Source organism: Notechis scutatus, chromosome 3 (genome assembly GCF_049901735.1).
Source record: "Notechis scutatus isolate UNSWTSFEM ecotype Mainland chromosome 3, rNotScu1.2, whole genome shotgun sequence".
Classification (NCBI taxonomy): domain Eukaryota; kingdom Metazoa; phylum Chordata; class Lepidosauria; order Squamata; family Elapidae; genus Notechis; species Notechis scutatus.
This window is the reverse complement of record NC_142011.1, coordinates 144480230-144502142: the sequence shown is the minus strand read 5'-3', so window position 1 is coordinate 144502142 and position 21913 is coordinate 144480230. Positions and strand designations below refer to the sequence as shown.

At 37.9% G+C, this 21913-nt stretch overlaps 1 protein-coding gene across 2 annotated transcripts; it reads left to right on the top strand.

The window, feature by feature from the left end:
* Window positions 1-2771: 2771 nt before the first annotated feature.
* Window positions 2772-12614, top strand: MYLIP (myosin regulatory light chain interacting protein). 2 transcript variants are annotated; one of them, XM_026670017.2, is made up of 7 exons: window positions 2772-3009; window positions 4135-4325; window positions 7766-7951; window positions 8378-8575; window positions 9077-9241; window positions 9511-9934; window positions 11399-12614. In XM_026670017.2, exons 1-7 carry the CDS (start codon window positions 2923-2925, stop codon window positions 11480-11482), a joined length of 1335 nt encoding a protein of 444 aa, XP_026525802.1. In that variant the 5' UTR covers window positions 2772-2922; the 3' UTR covers window positions 11483-12614. The 2 variants fall into 2 exon arrangements, with proteins under 2 accessions (XP_026525802.1, XP_087817472.1); XM_087961346.1 differs by lacking the exon at window positions 2772-3009 and adding an exon at window positions 3155-3865.
* The last annotated feature ends 9299 nt before the right edge of the window (window positions 12615-21913 follow it).

Genomic DNA, 21913 nt, shown 5'->3' with positions numbered 1-21913 from the left:
TCTTTCTTATGATGGAGCAACCACAACTTTCAGAAGTTGTGGGTGCTCCATCACTGGAAGCTTTCAAAAAGAGACTGGACAACCATTTGTCTGAAATGATATAGGGTCTGCTGCTTGAGCAGGGGGTTGGACTAGAAGACCTCCAAGGTCCCTTTCAATTCTATTATTCTCTGTTCTATGTTCTATTCTATATGTCCAAGATGGTATGAGGACTCCTGCCTTGGGCAGAGGGGCTGGACTAGAAACCTCCAAGGTCCTTCCCAGCCCCATGGTTCTCTGATTCAAATTTGCAATGCTGTGTAAGATTCTTAGGAGTATGTAAGAACAGAGGGAGTGAAATGTTTTGGATGGAATTCCTTTCTTAATGATAACATCTCACCTTTTTTCTTTTCTATTCATTGCATTGTATAAATTGCTGTAGTTTTAGTTTCAGCTTTCATTCAGCTGTAGCTAGTTTCTATCAACATTATACAGGAACAGTTGTCCAAATCATTTTGAGTGTTTTCCTAATATGTCCTCAGTCACATTGCATTGGCATAGCAAGTGATGTACATTTGATTTTGCTGTGGGTACAATAACTAGGCATTTAATTTATTTCATAACAGCTTTGGTGCCTTGCAAGACACATTGTGAATTCACAAGTAGAGTTGATTTATATAGTTAAACAGAATGCAACATTGTGCAGGTTTATTTGTAGAATAATATCCTAAATATGTGTGTGGATTATATACCAAATTACATTTGTTATATGTTTCCTAGCCCTGTGATTGTTATCTTTTTATATCACAGATGAAAATAAAATGCAGAGTCTTCTGTTATTTACTGTCCTATCTAGTCTTTCCTGGAATAATATGAATAGAATTTAAAACTACATATTATTGAATAAAGTTAGAAACAACCTTCTTTTCATTTGCATACTAGCTGGAAAAAAATCAGAAAAAATGTAATACTTATAGTCAAGTATGGTAATTAACAACAAATTTAACATGTAATATTCTTTGACTTTATTAGAACATTTCTAGAATAAAATGCACATGTATTAAAACGTAAAGTCTTGTTAAAAATAAAATGTAATTAAAAGATAGCAGTGAACTGAAATATTAGCAATTAACTTGAATAAATAATGTCTTGAATAAATATGTCTTCAAAACAAACCCATTTACCTTCCAAAAGTATATTTATATTATAAAAACTAGTTTTCTGTTTATAAATTGAGAAAAGAGTCCTGTTCCTGCACACTTATTAAGTCAGTGTAGAATCACTACCTTTTTAAAGATTGTGTCAAAATTAGAAATATTTAAGTATGTATGAGAACCCATTGAAACTAAGAGATACTTATTGTAGTGTTTACTTAAGTTTGTAAAGAATTAGTGGAGAGCCAATTTGGTGTGATGGTTAAGGCACTGCACTAGAAATCAGGAGACTGTGAGTTCTAGTTCTGCTTTAAGCACAAATTCAACTTGGGTAACTTTGGGCCAGTCTCTCAGCACTAGGAAGCAGACAATGGCAAATCACTTCTGAAATCTTGTCAGGAAAACTGCAGGGACTAATCCAGGCAATTGGTAAGAATTTACAGTGACTTCCAGGCACAAAAAAACGAAGAAACAAAAACTAGTGGCTCTTGGATGGTGAAAACAGGATTGCTTTGCAATTTATTTATTTATTTATTTATTGTCAGCAATAGCCTTGCTGAGGTTGGCAGCATTTAACTGACCTTGGCTGATCTTAAAAGCTAGTTGTGTTGGGTCTTGCCAGTACTTGTATGGAGAAAGTGCTGGGAATTCCTGTGCAAATTAAATTGGGAAGTCAAACAAGTAAACACACCAGAAGTCTATTGCAGGCCATTACATTAAGATGGGCACCATCTGGGAACAGAGGCAATAGTTACAGAGTAAGGATTGGCAAGGTTCATGCTGATATTTTTTTTTGCCAATTTAAGAGTACATGGACAGCTCTGTAATACAGTAGTGGGAAAAGTCCCTTAAAGCTAAATCAGGGATTTAATGCTGCAATCTTCCTTTTAAAATTCTTCCTGCTGAAACATACAAGTTACTCTGATCAGTTTCCACATTGAAGTGACTCTTGCTGGTTTCTGAAGCTTGTGGAAATGAAAACTTGGCCCATCAAGATGCTGGGCAAAGCAATATTAGTAAGCAAGAAAACTTTGTAAATGGAAAATTAGTTCAGTCTGACCAAAACCGCCATAAAAACAATTGCTTGTTAGTGATCTTGATCAGAATTTATGGATTAAAAATCTTTTAAAAGATTTTAAGATGGAAAACCTTCTAAAGCTTTCAGCACGCAGAAAGATTGCCATACAGTTTTTTGTCAGAGCGAATCTCAGCCATTTGAGCCTCACGTTTTACTTTTGCAAGAGGGGGTGATTTCAACATATGCTTTCTGCTTTTAGTCCAATTGTATGGCAGCCTATTTTATGGTGAGTATGTATTGGGAGATTTCAACTTCTGTGACCACCGTTGAATTCTCCCTCATTACTTGAAGAAAAAAAGTGCACTGCATAGGAACTCTTCCACATCACTTTTAATTGCCTCTGCTTTAGATATTTCCATTTGATATTTATTCCTATTTAGCCCACCACATAGAACAACCATCGGAAACCAGAAGTCTCCGCCGCCAACAGCCGAGACGGTACCCCTTTAGTGAAAACAAACGGCCTTCTAGGCTCAGCCTCTCTGGCGGCAGCGCCGCTTTTCAGCGCATTCATTGGCTGGGCTTCGCTTGGGGGCGGGGACTGAGGAGAGCGGAGGGGCGGGGAGGAGACCGAGACGATAAAGGAGCGCTATCACGGGCGACGCTCAGAGCATCGAAAAGACTTTTAAGGGTCGAGGTTAGCTCGTTAGCGGGGACCGAGACGGCAAACAGGGACTCTTTGGGGTTGCGTCTTGGCGACGAGAGGCGGCCATGCTGTGCTATGTGACCAGGCCGGATGCGGTGGTGATGGAAGTAGAGGTGGAGGCCAAAGCCAATGGCGAAGACTGCCTGAACCAGGTGAAAAGCCGCGCTTTCCTTCGCCACCCCCTTCCCTTTTCCACCTGAGTGGCCGTTCGGGTCTCCTCCGGCGCGTGGCCGTTCCGCTCCCCCCCCACCCCCCGCGCGCTCCTTCCCGATGCCACGCGCGTCCTGTGGCTCACGCGAGGCGAGACCTTCAACCGTCGCCTCGCCGCTCGAGGCAGCCGCTGCGGGTGACGCCAGGGGGAAGGGGGGACGTGTCTGTCGTCCCCCGCCTCAAGCCCTCCCCTCCTCTCGGCAGTGACACCGGGCTGCGGCTCCCCTCCTCATCTCCCACGCGTTGCTTGGGGAGCCGTTCCGTTGATTTGCCGGCTGGCTGGCTGGTTATTCCCCTCCGCCCCTCACGCGCAACGGGAAAATCCCCTCTTAGCCCCGTTTTAACCGCACTGACCACGTGGCGTTTGCAGAGGTGGTGGCGCCCCCCTGAACCGGGCCCTGCTCGAGAACATCCCGCCGGGCTTCGCGGACCTCTTGGGGATGCTGCGGAGGCGAGGGCAAGGAAGCCGGAGCGCCGGTTAAGCAATCGTTAGGGATGTCTGTGGAGCTTCTCAATCATCCCGGGTGGTAACCCAGAGTTGCCTTTTCCAAAAGGCAAACTGGACTTTCTCGGTTCTTTTCCTTGGAAAAGGAAAGTTAGAACCGAAGAAGCTTCTCGAAGGAGAAGCGAAACGTTTTAAAAAAATAAAGTCCAGTTGCCTTTCTGGGGGGGAGCACCTTTTTGTGAGGGGGGCAACCATTAGAGTGCTACTAATTTTGACCCATTCGTGTTGAAACTCCTGGTTTGATGCTCCTCCAGCTGCTGCAATTGCTGCTTTTGATATCCACTAAATTAAAGGTTCATATTTTAAGTTATTCTCTAGGCATTCTGTTAACGTTTTTTTTTTTTTTTTGGTTTTTATGCTTGCAATTTTGTTGACCCCTTGAAAGCTTTAGATAGGAAAGTCACTAGCTTTCATAATTCTGAATATTCCAAAAATATTGTCTAGGCCATGAATAATTGGGAAAACTGTTTAGGTAACCTTGTTTAAGTAAATGGGTACCTTATAGCATTTTTCTCTAGTGCTCATTACAGTAGTGTTTATGATGTTTAACTTGTAATCATAGGTTTGCAGGCGACTGGGGATTATAGAAGTTGATTACTTCGGACTCCAGTTTACAGGAAACAAGGGAGAGAACTTATGGCTGAATTTGAGAAATAGAATATCCCAACAGATGGATGGCTTGCCTCCTTACAGATTGAAACTACGGGTCAAGTTCTTTGTGGAGCCACATCTGATCTTGCAGGAGCAGACAAGGTAAAAAAAAAAAAAAAAAACCTTCACTGAAAATGGTTTCTGTTTATTATTTTGCAGTCTGCTGCTCCATAGAGTAACTATGACTTTCAGGTGTCTTAGTTTTTCAGTTGATCTTAGCTTTATGGTATGGTTTTTATTGTGTACACTATATTGGGAAGAAGCCACCATTAAAGGCAATGCTCTAGTTTCCCTGTTGAAAATATTGGTGTTATGTAATTATTAGTGCTCCTGTATGGATTTGGCAATGGTCCATTTAATTATGAAGTTTAGAAGTAAAAGTATTGGCTCCAGTGCCCGACAGTAACCTCTTCGCAGTATTATTGCAGGTCATTTTAAAATGTTCAAGACAGGAAACTTCCTCCGTGTTTCAGTTTCCTCCAGGACTCCTCCCTTAATCTGTGTCATATTACAGTAATACTCAAATGACTGTTTCAAGCTACAAAGAGAAAACAGATGTTTTTTCTTAAAAATATATAACTCTAAACTGGATTTACAAGCACTTACAAAAACATTGTCATTGACTTAATAATTATTTGGAAGACTGTTATTTTATATCTGGTTTGTGAACTATAACATGTCTGAACTTAAACATCCAGAGTACATGTTCTTTATTTTCCCACTAGTAGTTTTTGTAAAAGATTGGCTAGATTACCACAGCCCTGAAGTGCTCAGACCTTCTGTTATTCTACCTTTATGTGGTAGAATAATTGCTGAATATTTTTGTACACCGTACAATGCAACCCAAATTATTATTTAAAATAGAATTACCGTACTGTGTGCAAAAACCACCGGATTTGTTTTAGCAAAGATTTAATGACCATCTGTAATTATTTTTTGGTTTTGAATACCACATTTTGAATATCCAGTTTATTTATTGGTTTCCCTTTGAGAGTGACTTTCCCGATGCAGAAGTATGATTTTTACATGTCAAATTCTGTGATCTTTGGCATTTTGGCTGGAATGTTGATTAACAGTCTTATTAACAAGCTTCCAATGAATTACACTGATACAACATGTGTCTTTACTGTGTGTAATGCCCAAGCATGTCTTGCACAAACCTGGTATAATAAGAGCTTTTTGCACAACAGTCATTTTGACATGGAATAGAGGGACATGTACAGGTGGTAGTAATGACAGTACTTAGTGTTCAGTTCAGTTGGGTTTACAGGAGCCATGTGTGTGCTGTTGCTCAAGTGTAAGGGGAGGTCACTATATAATTGCCTCTTTAGCCTATGGAACCTGTTTTTTCTGCCTTTTCCTGTTTTTTTTGAATACTGCATACAAATTTCCTGTATTTTCTGGTTATATTCTGATGAGAAGACAGACATAATTATTTATGGTCATTATACCATTGCTACAGCAACAAATCTAATGGTGGCCTAAGACTTTCACAGTATTATGCATTTTTGTGGAGTAGCACATAGCATGATTTATACCAACCTGAGATTTTGTTGGAATTAAAATTACTGATTTCTATACTGTGGTCTACACCGTGATAATCCAAATTTATGTCACATCAATAAATCAGTTGGTTTTTTGGCCTACTTCAACAAGTTATGAATGCTAGAGTATTTCTAAAGAATGAGATTCCAAGTAAAGAAGCTTATTTATATATCTTTTCCCAATTGTTAGCATTTTTTCCTTAGCCTATCTAATGATGGAACAAAATAGATTTGAGGCAGCACCAAATGGAATAGGCTATTGACACAGAAGATACACTAAATATAAATATGCTATATCTTCCCCCTCTCTTATGCAGATATCCGTCTTTGGTGAAAACAAGTTAGTTTAAAAAAAATACATGCTCAGAAAGGAATTGTAGTCTGAAAGTTAACTCCCAAACACCACTAGGCGGGACTCATTTCACAATTATAAAAGTCTCTGGCTTGAAGGGAGAAAGTCTGGTGCTCAGAAAACCCGACCACAATGTAACTATAGGTCATTGACTGAAAGTAACCCTTGTTAAAAGCTGCTGGGCTGCTCCATCAAATCAGCAGCTGCTTCTCTGGAGGAAAGAGGAGATGCTTAAGAAATCCAGGCCCTGATTGGTCTGCTGCAGTTGCCTCCAGCAGAAGTTCTGCTTTTGTGGTTGAACTGTCTTGAAGAACTTACAGCAGTCTGCTATAACTTTTGGGGGGTGATTTAATTTCTAAAACATTAAAGAACGGATAAATTTTTTCAGAAAAGTCACCTCAAACTGATTTAGTGCTTAAGTTCTCTGACTTGAAGTGAGCTGTGTTAGATGTGCTACTTAGTCCAAATTGATGTCTGTAGTTAAAATCATAGCTTCATCAGACATTTGCAACTTATGAAATATTTGTAATTTGTAGTCTAAACATTAAACCACTGCACTAAAGTGTTTATCTAAGTGCTGTAGAATCTATTGCTTTTTTTCTGAGATAAGTGCTGAATACCCTTAACTGCATGCAGCAGAGTTGAATATCCGGAGTTAACCTTTCCCCTGAATAATCAGCAGTGAAGATTGGAGCTTGTAAAACTTTTGCCTTTGCTCTGGTATGCTGTTGGCATCGGACTATAAACCAGTCTTATCTGTTTTCGTATCTGGTTCAATTCTTTATTTGGACTGAGATAAAATGAAGCTACTCCTAAATATTCAGAGTGAAAGACAAATGTTTATTCTAAAAAGATGTTGCTATAAGGAATATAAAGAACAAATGTTCTTTATATTAGATTGGCAAACAGCAGGAGGCATTCAGCTTGGAGTTTCACATTAAATACTGGGCATATTCAAAAAAAGTAAAAGTGATGAGTCCATATTCAAGTCTCAAAAACCCTCAATTTTAATAGGATCAAACCAGTTGTTCTGAGATGTCGCTAGGTATATATTTGGAGTTATTATTCCTAAAATATGATATTCTCAGCCTAAGATTTTCACATTATGGGACATTGGAATTTTTCTGTGTTTAGTTGAATGTGTTTGTATCATGTCACATTCTTTTCTAAGATATTCCCTGAGCTTTTGTATAGAATAGGCATATCCCATATATCAGTTCCTTGGCTCATAGTTTTAGGGAGGTATGTTTACCAAATATCTTTTAGGAGATTAAAACTACAGATTTCTAACAGGAATCTTGAATATTAGCTAAAAAAAATCGTAATGATGGAATAGCTCTGATTTTTTTTTTACTAATTGCTTTACATTCTTTTATTTCATGTTTTCCTAATCCTATTGAGCTGGAACTAAATTTAGATGTATTACTGGATTTTAGTTTTCCAATTTTATTCTAAATACAGTTATTTTACTCTCACCTTTTTAAAGGAATGTTTCCCATCAATTTACTCTGGGGTTTCTTGTAGTTCCATTTTTATTCACAATATGTCTTTCATTATTAGCAGAAATATTTCTTGTAGTATTTGAGCAGGTCTTAAATGTTGCTATGTTTCCTTTCTGTGTTACAAAAATAAACTTCCTTTTTTAGGCATATGTTTTTCCTGCACATAGAGGAGGACCTTCTGGCTGGTACCTTACAGTGCTCTTCTGAACGTGCTGTTGAATTAAGTGCTTTGCTTGCCCAGTTGAAGTTTGGTGATTATAATCAGAATACTGCCAAATACCACTATGAAGAGTTCTGTATGAAAGAACTTACCTCTTCTACTTTGGACAGGTAACTTTTGTTGTTAAACTTTTAATGCAGCAGGAGTATCTAAGAACAATTACTTGTAAGTTTTACACTTGTTTGCTTTAATGTGCATCTGAGCTCATTAGACACAAGGGTTTTAATTTTTGAAAGTTGCTTTCTATGAGAGAATTTACTCTTTCCCCCCCCTCCCCATCTATTGAATTTGTTTTAGTAAATTTAATTTTCTCAATATAACTGATAATACATTCAAAAATTATAACTTTCCATCCTCGGTGTCACTCATACCTTTAAATTAAATGTATTAAAATGAAGAGTTATGGATTGTGTAAAATGTGTTTTAAGAGTTCCCAGTCTATAAAATCTAGGATTTTCTAATGGCAGATCAATATATTTAAATTATAAAATAAAATCAAGATTGTGATTAACCTACTTTCATATTTTTTCCCACAGTATTATTGCAAAACATAAGGATCTTGAAGGTCTCAGCCAAGTTTCAGCTGAATATCAAGTTTTACAGATTGTGTCAACACTAGAGAACTATGGAGTAGAATGGCATTCGGTTAGAGACAGTGAGGGGCAAAAACTTTTTATTGGAGTTGGCCCTGAAGGCATTTCCAGATGTATGGATGACTTCAGTCCCATCAACAGGTGATTACCAGAAAGTCCTGCCTTTGAAAAACTTTATCAAAAGCTTGTAAAATAACCAAAGGATTCTGAAGCGTGCAGCTGTTTTATTTGAGTCTCTAGCATTAACGGTATTGAACATTTCTTACTGTGTATTGTTGAAATGGATTGTTTCCTTCAGATGTACTTTTGCGGATGGGAAAGATTCTAACTCCAAATAACTATAGACATTCGTTATTGCAGAAAATTCAGGGATTCTTTCTATATCTCAGATCTGCTATCAAAGTGTTATAGAATGGTTAAGTTTTCCTTCTTGAAGTGGCAACGTTTTGGGAAAGATTTTCATTGCTATTAAAGCTAGTTTCATTTCTTCTTTCCAAAAATGGTCAATTCATCTTTATATTTCACCTTTAATTTTACATTGCCAGTCTGTACTTGGTCTATTTTTGTTTTGATAACAGAATTTTAGGGCTTAATATTATGGTGTAATTCTTTGTATTCCCCCCCCCCCCCCAATTGCTTTAGGATTGCGTATTCAGTTGTTCAGATGGCTACACAGTCTGGGAAGAATGTATACTTAACTGTCACTAAAGAATCAGGAAACAGCATCGTTCATCTTTTCAAGATGATCAGCACCAGAGCCGCTAGTGGACTATACAGAGCAATAACAGAAACACATGCATTTTACAGGTTTGTATTTCTGGGGAGAAATATATGTATTTAAGTCAAGTTCATAATAGAGTTCTTGACACTATTATATAATTGGTTTGTTATAGCACTGTTCCAGTATGTTGTAAACAAGTAGATAATAAATCCATTTTAAATTACATTGAAATCTATGTTTATGTTATGCATGGCTTTCCCCACCTGCTACATTCTTGTTTCAGTAGTTTTGGGATATAAAGGGGGAAAAATGGTTGTTTGATTCATGTTTCTTTTATATCTTCTTTTCTTGCTAGGTGTGATACTGTTACTAGCGCTGTCATGATGCAATATAGCCGAGACCTAAAGGGCCACTTGGCATCCTTGTTCCTGACAGAAAATATTAATCTTGGGAAAAAGTATGTATTTGACATTAAGCGGACATCTAAGGAAGCTTATGATCATGCAAGACGAGCTCTTTACAATGCTGGCATTGAGGATCTAGTTTCAAGTAATGACCAAAGCCCCCCCAGTTCTCCCCTTAAATCGTCAGAAAACAGTATGAACTGTAACAACAATTGTGAGGGTCTCAACTGTCAGCAAATGAAAGCTCTTCAGGAAAAACTACGGAAGTTTAAGGAGTCTCTGCTGTGTATGGCATGCTGCGAAGAAGAAATAAATTCAACGTTTTGTCCATGTGGCCACACTGTGTGCTGTGAGACATGTGCCATACAGTTACAAGTAGGTATAAAATCAGTTGCAACAGTAAAGTATTACATTTTAAGTTCAAAAAATACTGGAAAAATACTGGAAATTCTTTAATTCTCAAAAAAAGCATGCAATAACTTTGAATGCAGGATTTAAACATCAGTTCATGGCTAAGTATAGTCTTGCATCAAGACACTATGGAAGAAAGAAAGGAATAAGCTGCCTCATCAATGCACTACTGGCCCTATTGATTAACATACAATATACAAGTAGTATGTTAAATATAAAAAGCGAAGCTTTTAATTAAAATTTGTAAATGTTGCATTCAAATGAAATATTTTCTTAGGATTTTACTGTTTCCTAGACAGTTGCACCCAAATATGAGTAAATATGTAAAATGTTCTAAGTTGGCATATGTGCCAGTTCTGGAATCTCTGTCGTCATATTCCACATAACAGGTCAGTCCAAATGTTCCATGTGTCCGTATGTTTCTGGAAGTCAATTCACTGGAATCAGAAATGTTTAATTGGACTCCAGATAATCCATTTCTGGAAACATATGAATCATTAGATGAACACTCCAAATATTTTTTTCCAGAAATGTCAACATTTTGGAGCTGCATCAGTCCATAATAAGATTTCTATGGCTTCCAAAATAAATCCTTCAACTAGAAACAGAGGTCTCTAATCAGTAACTTCAGTAAATCGTTCAGACAGGTGGCAAGTAGTAAAAGGGCACCTGCAGGGCTGCAGCAACTTCAAGTGTGCAAGAGAAAGAGGGATATCTGTTGCTTCTTAACCATTGCAGCAGTTGACCTAATGGCTTTATCTGGTCAATCACTATGATGGGTCCCCAGCCCATGGGGTGAGGCCCGTTACGGGACCGAGGCTTGTTCAAAATTGGGCCATGTGAGTGATGGGCAAGCACGCATGTGCAAAACTCCACTTGCAAGCACAAGTGCCATCTGAACACACAAAGCTCCATTTGTGTGAATGGAAGGGGGTGCGCTGCTCACACAAACAGTGCTGTGTGCTCGTATGCATGCTCCTGCCACTCACACACACAGTGCCAGGTTGGCCCGCCAAGCTGGTATGGTTGGGGACTGCTGCACTATGAAGAATTCCTCTCCCACTTGGGGAGAGAAGGAAGAGGAAGCTGGAAAAAGTAGCTGAAGAGAGTGCATTAGGGCTACCATTTCTTTACTGCAAAAATCAGACTCGCTAGATGATAGAAGAGATACAAAAAAATCTTAAATTTATGTTGCCATTTAGTGGCAAGCTGGATGCTTGCAGTTCAGATTTAGTTCAGACATTGGAGTCCTATAGATGCTGATTTTTATACTCCCTTTTTAGATTTTGGAAAGGAGTCATTGGAAGAAAGCATTTGCTGTATATGTGGATAGAAGTTTTAATGGATAAAACTTCAGTAGCGTCAATTGTGTATTAGCATTACTCTGTACATGCTGTTGGTAACATTATTCTTGTGTTTTCCTTCTAGGTGTGTCCAGTCTGCAGATCTGAAATAGAACATGTGCAGCATGTATATTTGCCTACCCACACCAGCTTGCTTAATTTGACTTAATATGACCTCTGTGTTACTTTCTTAACTAATCCATACTTCCAAAGTACTGCACTAAAGTTCCAACTCCACTGATAAAAAAGAACTATCACTTCTGCGTCTGCCAGCAATTACTGGAAGGACCATAACAAAACTGGGAAAGGGAGAATATGAACAAGTTCTTATTAGAATAAATTTTAGAGGATATACTGTGAATGACTTGTAGACAAACGTGTTATTTGAAACAGCATTATTAATAAATTAATATTCTGAGAGAAAAGATGACAATTTAGTCTGCAGTATCCCGCAGTAACTCAGTTTTATGCATTTTATTAAAATTGTTTTAAAAATTACTTTATCTAGCATGACCATTCCCATTTATTTTTTAGAAAGACTAGTTTTTAATGTGTACATCTATTGTATAATTTCGTTTCTGCTTTTGTTTTACTGAAGTAAGAAACTTATTTTTAAATTTGTGCACTTAAGAAATTAAGATTGCAAAGCTTTAAGCAAATAGCTGGGTTTATTCAGCAGGTCTTGCAATCAGATTACTTGCAAAATTTTGAATCAATCAGCAAGCCTGTTGGGTACCTAAGAAAATGTGGATAAAACACTTAAAATATAACTTTGATTTTCTAAAGATTTTTTGTACTTAGAAAACTCAGCTGTTGTTTCTGTTCATAATGCCTTATGTTTGGAGAAAGGTTCCTCAAATTCTATAATCTCAGTGTTTCCTTAAAATGCAGTTGTGTTAAATTTCTTAAAACCATCTTTCACGATCCCTGTTTTCCCTAAGCATTTTGGATTTTGGTCAACTAGTGAATGCTACAGAATACTGAAAGCTAGATGATCATGTGCAATACTAGCTGAAATGAAAGCTAGAAAAGTCACTTTACTGCGACTTTATAAATATACTTTTCATATTGCCTTAATGTAGCAGTAATATGAGTATGCATTTGTTTCTTTGCACAGATATTTTTTCAAATATCAAAACTCTACTTTTTTATAGCACATTAGCATATAAATCTTGTTCCCAAAAAGATATTTATTTTTTCACTTTGTAAAAATGTTTTGTTTTCACATGAAGTAAGAGCTCCTCTATGGTAGAAAACTTCTCTTTTTTATATATTCAGGTTAATAAAGGACTTTTAAAATACTTTGGCAATCTTTTCTGCATCTCACTTGTGTATTAATAATCTTAACTATTCAATTCATTACAAAACATTTGCAACCATAGATATGGTTACCCATAATTGTTTTGGCAAAAGTATGGTGGACTTCACCTGTAAGGCTGTTATAAAGAAGCTTTTTTGCTTCCATAATGTTCTGGTCCTTCACATATAATCCCATGGGATAATTCTCATCCCAAGGATGAGAAAGGTGTTCATACTCAGGTAGCTGATCAGTTATTGAATCAGTTGGCGGAGACAGAATAGAAATGTAATGGCTTGGGAAAAGAGGCATAATTCTATCAGCATAGCATCCCTTTAAAGTTGTAGATGAGGGAATTTCAAGTCTCTGTAAATGTGAATTCCTGGCCACAGCTGCAATTCCTATTCAAAGAGAAGATACGATCCAAAACAACTCAACAGATTGTGTGCCAGCATTGAAAGGGGAAGTACACTTCTGTTCAGGGCTAAAAATGGACCCACCCCAGACTCAACTCAGTCAAAATATCCTCAGCTATTCACTCTTGTCAGGGTTATGAGCCCATACTCGCTGAAACTGCTTCCAGAAATTGTTACAAGACCTTGATGTGTCAACCTGGTTAGCCTAGGGCTAAAACATAGCTGGATAAAGTCAGTGGGTAATAATACTAAGCCACCAACCAACAGATGTGTCAGTATATTCATGAACTGGAATAGAGCATGGTAACTAAGTCAGTCAATGAGAACTGTTTGGAAACTGACACTAGAAGTAGCCTAGTCTGGAAACTGAAACTAGAAGTAGCCTAGATGTGTGTCTATATTAAGCTCTGAAGCTATGTTAAGCTCTAAGTCTGTCTATTGAAGATGAAACTGCTTCTCTTCTGTGTAACTAGCTTGCTTGTCTGCTGAAGTTGAATTGCTATGTCTGCTTCTGTTTCAGTTTGCTCCATGTTGGAGAAATCTACAACTGGTATTGTAAAGTTTATGTGTTTATAAAGAAGTTAAATGAAGCCTCAGCCATCTGTGTTTACTTTTCTGGCACTGAATTTACACTGCAAAACTCTGAACAAGATGACTTCACTCAAATGTAAACGCACCAAGCTTTGAGATACCCCACCTCTACCTCAATTTCTATTTTCCCCCTTACACCGACTGGAACTGATACAAAGAGATGAATCATTGGAATAATTCTTACCCTAGGAAGCAGTCCAGAAGGACACCGTGGTCAAGAGTATTGAAAGTTGTAAGAGAGAATCTAGTACAGCCAAGTACTGACCAACCAATGCTGTTGTGCTGACCACCTATGCAGCAAGTTTCCCTTCTGAGGGAAGACTGAATGAAAATTTCCAGAAAGTTGGATCCTGCAAAGGCTTTTTGAGGAGGGTGCTTATCACTCCCTCCTCAAAGGTAAGAGGTACTGCCCCTCCCTCAAAGGAGAAGATACATTGGCCCAACTATGTGTCATCTCCCAGGTGGCCTTCACCATCCAGGAGGGTCATGGATCTAATGCAATCTCATAATCGAATCTGAGATTAAGTCCACAATAAAAAAGACATTTTATCCCCACATCTTCAGGCATTTATTCACCTCAGCAGCCTTTGGAGTTTTTAGTTGGTTAATTCCCCGTTAGGAGAATGAGCGCATACAGGGGGACGTAGTGAGAGTAATGTTGAATAATACACACACAGCACACAGATACACTGTACAGTAAATGTAGGTTTTTACTTTCCATAAACGTTTAAGCAAAGTTCAAACAAGCAGTGCAAAGTCATTCACAGGTAAGGCAGTCAGTGTTCAGTTCAGGGATAATCCAAATAACAAAGTCCAGTATCAAAAACAGTTCAGTAACAGACTTACATCAAATTCAAGAATAACAGTCAATTAGGAGGAACCCAACAGAAGGAAACAGAGACTCACTGAGACTTCTTCTGAGACTAAACAACCCAGGTTTCTGGCTCCATTTTATGGCCATTTGCAGAAACCACACCCATTTACAGATTTAGTATTCTCTTAAAGATACAGTATTAAAATGTCTATCCTAGTTTATATATTTCCAACCCAAATAACTGTTAGGTGACTTACATTCCTAACAGTTACCTTACTTGGTTAAAAAGTTGGTCAGTTTTTATTTGTATGTTTATGAGATTCATCACTGCTACTGTTTATAACTCTCTCTTTTTTCCTGATTTCATAGTCAGTTAACAATGATTTCCATCCATTTTATTCTTCTCTTTCTTTTCCTTCTAAGTGTGTCTTCCCATTTCCTTCAATCATCCCCATCTGGGGTTTAGTTGTCTGTTTTGTTTGGAAATAGGGCAGAGGATTGAATGTGGGAGAAGATTTTGGTACTTGCAGGTTAGATTAAGTTTATAATGGAGGTATCTTATTTCACAGGGAATTAAACAGTGATTTAATATTTTTCCTAGCCTCATTTTTTGGGGACAGTGGCTTCTAAGAGGTAAATGCATGCATACACATGCACTCACAAGAACAGGAGTGTCACATATACCTATTTTGGGGGGAAGGAGGAAACTTTAGGGTTTACTTCATTTGTGTTAAAAAGGCATGAAGGAAATATGTATTTATGATCATGGTTTAAATCTCTTCTTTTGGTGGGGTATCGTCTTACATTAAATCTTATATTTCTTTGGGGTAAAAAATATAAATGTTTAGAAATCTTCATAAATATATCAGGATTCTACCTCAACATTTGTATTAATCTATTCTAATATCTCTAAAAGTGAGCTGTTCATATAACACATGCGACAAAGTTTCAGTGACGAACACGAACTTTCTAAATAATTGTTTCCCTTAAAAATAATTTGATACTTACCTTGGAAAAGAGATGATCTATTCAAAAGTATATAAAAAATACATGGCAAGTTTCTTTGACAAAAGGAAGTCTTAGTACAAAAGGGCAAATCATAATCCAATTAAACAGGTCATATTTTTCCCTTCTTGACCTACAACATGGCAGTGCCAGCCTAGCAGAAGAAAAATGAGACAATTGTATGAAAGATAAAGTTAAGATAAACAACCTTTATTCAGGAGCATGTGAACAATAAACACCTGCTGATAAATCTTTGCAGATGATAAAGTTCAACTTGTGTGTGCATGCCTTCCTAAGAAAGAAGGAAAAGATTAAAAGTCCCAGGGCAAGCTGTATACTAGCACTTTTATTTGAGAGCTAGAAAATTCTATTTATAAGTGACCAATTCTAAACTTGTTGTGCAGGAACTCAGATGAGATGTCAAATTTTCCAAGAAGCCATTGAGGTAATGCGGTACCAGATGTGTAGAGGTAGAGTTGTTAGTCCTGTTCCTGAATTGTTTGCTACTAAAAACAACAAAATTGAACGTTGTATGGTCTTCAATATGTTGATAGACTAGATGTTGACCATGTTAGAATTTCCTGGGCCTATGCATCTGGAGAATGGCAGGATGGGTAAGGCTAAATTAAAAAGCAATGGGTTTAAATAAAAGCCAAACCAGCAATTCAAGCACTGCCTGATATCAGAAATGTTCCATGCTGTTTGTAAATATTTTTTAAAAACCATCTTTGCACAACTCAGTCTTATGCTTGTTTATTTACAAAGGTGGCACTCAGCCACTTCCTTTCTCTTGATAACAATAAATGACATGCTTCAGGCTTATCAATTAAAGAGTGTCACCTGATGGGACTTAGGAAGTGGTGGTGGGCTTTCTCATTCCCAGCACTGGCCATCTAGAGTAGCATGACCAATGACCCCTACTCTGCTCCCATCACACAAGCCTTGAAGACTGATCTTCTCCCAGGCAGATAGTGTGAGAGATCCCTTTTGGAAACATAGCAAATTAAGAGTTGTGTTTTTATTGCTTTGAGATGTCTTTTTTGCTTGGATTTTTATTGTTTTTAATATTGTACACCAGCCAGGATTGTTATGGAGTCAGGTGGCTTTAAACTTTGGACAAACAAAAAATAAAAAATAAACTTCTTCCAAAATATGCAATTATATCTCAGAATACTGATAGCTTAATGCCTAGCAACCCTAACTCCAGACAAATTAATTTGGTTAACCTCTATGAAAGGCAGGAGCTGTTATATAGAAGAAAGCATCTGAACCAGTGTGGGATCAAAATTTACAGAACTTGAAATGAAATGAACAGAATATTTATGAAATATATTTCATAAATTAATCAGTAATTAAATGGCAGCTAATCTCATGCCCTCAATACAGGTGTGATATGATTGCTTTAAATTTCCAGGGAGATCAATTTGACTGCAGAGTACTGTTCTAATACAAGTTTGTGGACTAGACACATAATAGATTTAACCTGATTATAGGACGGTACTCAAGGTTATTTTCTCCAGACATAATAGCTAAAGCTGATATAATAGCTTTATATAATATAATATTATATAATATATAATATTATATAATAGCTAAAGCAATCTTATCAATGTACGATGGTCTCCCAGTGTGAGAAACATACCTGTTTCTTCTAGGTCACTATAACAACCCCTTCCTTGAATTCTGAACTCTTACAATAAGCAATTTCATTTTGTCTGTATCTGATTTCCAGTCTTTTATCCAAATTTCCAAGTGTCCAAGCAAATATGGGAGTCCTATATTACCTGAAGATGTTACTGAGAAATAGATTTCAGCAACAGCACGCAATAGTTCCCAGTTTTGAATATTATGATTTACCTTGCCTGTTTAATGTAGATTCTGAAACACACGAGAGATGAAATAGAACTGTGTGGGACACTACACTGAAGCTCCTGTTTCAAACAGCAAGTCATTCCAAGCAACAGAGTCTGGAATTTATTTGCAGACTGGATGCAGTTCCCAAATCTGCAGAATATTTCCTGGTATCAAAAGTCACTGAGAGTTTAAGAATTAACAGAGATACAGGTACGGTCCATCTCCATCAGGCCAGTAAAGACAGTCCAAAATTTCTGGTAGCTCATAAATATACTTTTGCTAATTAGGATGGAATTTTTTGGGGGGGTGAAAATAAGGGATGAAATATGAAAAGACTAGGGTTTTTTATTGAAGTAACTAGAGAAGGTATTAAATTAGCCAAATAGTTCATACTTGTCTGGAGGGAGGAGTCATCTCTAATACACCTTTTGGGTTTTTTTTTTCTATTTCTTTTCATTTTTCTTCTTTTTTATTGATTTATTTTAATTTGCACTAGTGGTTAATCTTATTTATAAACTTTTTTTAAAATAAGAAAAATTGTAAAATAGGGAGGACTACAAATAAATCAGTTTAATATCTCTGCTTGGATGCTTTCTAAAGTATTTAATAAAGAAATCAACCTGTCAGCACCCCAAAAACAGTGCAGTGGTTTAGTAGAAACAGGATCAATTTGTCAGGAACTAGTCTTGCTAGATTAACCATACCTCATTTTTGATTTGGTGATTACTTTATTAGATTTCAGCAAACCATTTGCCAGAGTATTTCATGAAATTCTGACTGGTAAGCTAGTTAAATGGGGGCTGAATAGAACGACAATTAAAGGGATAGGAATGCAAAGAAATTTTGTTAAGGAATTTAGTTTGAAAAACAATAGCATGAAATTTAACTAGGAAATCACTTACTGGAAGAGACAAGCAGAATGCTGGGCACACTCAAGTTGAAACCTGTAACTTCTCTGCATATGAAATACGATAGTTGAGATATACACAACTTCCTCAAAGATTAAATAGGTGGTTGCATTCCCATATTACTTATTTCGGAGAGGGGGTAGTCAATATTTCATGAGGTTGTTCACGGTTTGCAGGGATCCTAACATATTTTGCAGTGCTAGGATAAAAGCTAACATACCAGGAAACTCATTGCTGTTTTCAGTCTGCAGTAATAATAAAACAAACTTTTAACCAAATATATGACATAGCCATCTTGTCTCTTTCCATTAACATATCAGAAGGTTATGGATGTTTTATTCCTGCTGTTCAAAAATATTGCTGAGCTATCATTTTACCACTAAACAAATGTGGTGAAAATAGCTATTTTTGCCCACTCTGATAATATATGAAAGCAGTTTGTTGGTAGCGGGCCCTGACATTTTTCATGCCAGTTATGAGATCAATTTTGGTCTCTGAAAACAGCTCTGTGCTGCTGGTCAATGTTAGTATTTAAAAGAGAGCGATAAATCAAAATGTTGAAAAGAGAGCCAACTGGTGTGGTGTCACCGTTTCTTTTCTTTTTCTTTTTTTGCCTAACAGTACAATTGGTGCAATCATTTTAAGTAACTTAGCTTGGCCAAAGGCATAAACTGTGATTTATAGGATTTTCCATGCCATGATTTATTTTGTCTGAATTTAATCAAAGTGTGGCGAGAAGCGACCACATGTTTTTCAAACTGTTGGCAATTAAATCCTTCCTGGTCTTCAGTTTATCAAAGCAAGACCCAGGTTTGATGCATGTAAGGTACAAGCAGTATATTTGTTCTTAACGGATATCTTTGGAAATGCCACTAACAAGAAAGAGATCTTGTGTTCTTGGCATTAAAAAAAACAACTTTCTGTGCCAAGAAAAAAGTACTTCCTCGTTCCTTCACTCTTAAAACTTGCTGTTTGTTGCCATTAAGTAAAAGCTGAAGCGCTTTCTGTTGCCCAGATGTTTGCAGTGTTTGGGGGATTAGCCTTGGGGGGTCAGCCTTGAATTCCATTTTTTTAAAAAACCAGGTCTAGCACTGACAAAATGCCCCAGCTCTAAGACTACAGGAAGAAGCTGTAACAAGTGAAATACAATAAGTAAAGGGGTCAGCAGCTTGTGTCAGTTGAGGCTCCATTCAAAATCCAAGAAAGAAAATCTTAGACTCCATTGTTTTACAGAAAAGGACTTTTACTGAAAATTGATATGGTAGCATCGGAAGAATACAAGATCTGAGGCAATAAGTGCAAAAATCACATATAGAAAGTTATGCCCATGTTTCCACTCCCAATAGTCCAAACTGGACATCCAATCTGTGATGTGAATAATGTCATGTGGGGCATCTTCAGGTAGTATTGGAGACATCTGACTTGCCAGGATGGTTGACCTTGGCCTGAATAGGTAAGAAGCTACAGCTGCGCAGTAAGCAAGTAAGCATAGTCAAGAAAGTTTTTCCAAGTTTTACCCTCTCAAACCTCCAACACTCTTCCTCTCCAGCCCAATTAATCTTCCCTCCCCTACTTTCTATGGCAGCTGGAAAGACAAGCAGGATTCTTGAAGGCTGACAGATTGATCTTTTCTGTCATGTCCCTGTTGGAGTCTGAATCCAAGGAGGAAGAGGAACACCTGACAGGGAGTGGGAGTGTGGCTTCCTTGGCTGTGGAGGGAACTGGGGAAGGGCAAAGTCTGGCTAGGCAAAGCAGAGAAGAGGCAGAACAAGGGAGAGTTCAGAGGAAGACCCAGGCCCATCCCCACTTCATCCTAGGTCACACCGGGAGGAACAAAGAAGAGAGCAATGTGGATTGCGTGGCTTATGGGGGAGGAAAGGGCCCTGATTCCCTTCATTAGCCACATCTGGGAAGGGAGTTTAAAAGAGATGAATGCAGAGTGCGGTGTCTGCTGGGAACAAACAGTGAGTTTATCTTGTGTGTACTTTGATTATCTGCGTTCCTGGCATCCTCACAACTGTGTTGAGTTATTGCCGTGGCTTCATGTCTGGAATTCCTTCTCCTGCCCTGCCGGACTAATTACCTCATTTTACCTTGTTTGGACTTTTAGTTTTTGTTTACGTTTTGGGCTTCTGCAGCCAAAGGCTGCTCCTGGGAGAGTTTTTCTCCAGCCAGAAGGTAACCAGGCATTGGGGTCAAAGTTAGAGCTAATAAAGGGACTCCTACTGATTATCTGACTGTGCTGCCTTTGTGCCATGCCCCAGGTCATCACACATTCAGCAGTGCCCCCAAAATAAGATCTGCCTTTTCAGATATTATATTTTCAGATGCTGGGACTGTGAAAGGGAGGGAAATTACAAAATGGATATGTAGATAGAAAGAATCTTCTTTGTACAGGCAGGTCCAAGAAAACTACAGGCAGTCCTTGACTTATAACCATTCATTAGTGACTGTTCAGTTACAACAGCACTGGAAAAGTGACTTATGACTGTTTTTCACACTTACGATCGTTGCAGTCTCCTCCTCCTCCTCCTGTGATCAAAATTCAGATGCTAGGCAACTGGTTCATATTTATGACGGTTGCAGTGTCCCGGGGTCATGTGATCATCTTTTGTGACCTTCTGACAAGCAAAATCAATGGGGAAGCCAGATTCACTTAACAACGGTGTGATTAATTTAACAGCTGCAGCGATTCACTCAGCACCTGAAGCAAGAAAGCTAGTAAAATGGGGGCAAAACTCACTTAACAACTGTCTTATTTAGCAACATAATTTTTGGGCTTAATTGTGGTCGTAAGTCAAGAGCCACCTGTATCTTGTGGTTGGTTTTTTTTCCAATTTACAACAAACCCTTCACCCTTCTTTTTTTTACCTGCACTATCAAGCATGGTGAAGTAGCTTTCCCAGTTTTCAGCTCTGCCTCTAAAGGCAGAAGGCTAAAGGGCAGGATGCAACCCTTAAAACAGTAATAGACATGTCTGGTCATACTTCCCCAACCCAACGAGGTGCATTGCATACCTTGTCTTCCCCGAAGAGAGCAGCATGTAATTCAAGACCTATTTTATTCTGCTTTGAACACTGTAGGAGTTTGAACAAGTTTGAAAAATGTGTGACTTCATCCTACTGGTGGCATCCAACAGATTTGGCCCTGGCTTTTTATGAACACATGTCCAAACACTTCCCAGGAGATTTCACAATGGGCCAGCCATTATGGCACACTGGCAGGACTGAATGTCAAAATGCCTTTCTCGGAAGATGAACAGTTTCAAACCCCATCTAACTCATACAAGCAGGGAGGTACTACTAATCATTTCCCATAATCATTATTAATCCTGAACTGTAAACTTTTTGACATAGTCTTTCCACCGAGCGCTGTGGGTAGGTATTTGAAACCTGTCCTTAGGAGTCAATAAATCTATCCGGAGCCCATTTTCTTTTGGCAATTCACACTTTTAATTCTAAGGGCACCTTCGGACATGCTATTTGCGCCATTCCAGGAATGCATCTGCCTTGCAATGCAATGAAATTGTACGGTTTGCCTTCTGGATGCATTTCTTACTCTGTTGTAGGAAACTTCAGTATTCTGCATTATAGGTATCTGAGGCTTGTTTCCCTATTTATGGGGTGTGTGTGTGTGGCCTCACCTTGACTTCTAGATCCTTATGCAAAAACATTTAAGGCCAGAAATCATTAATGGTTTATAATCTCCTCTCAAA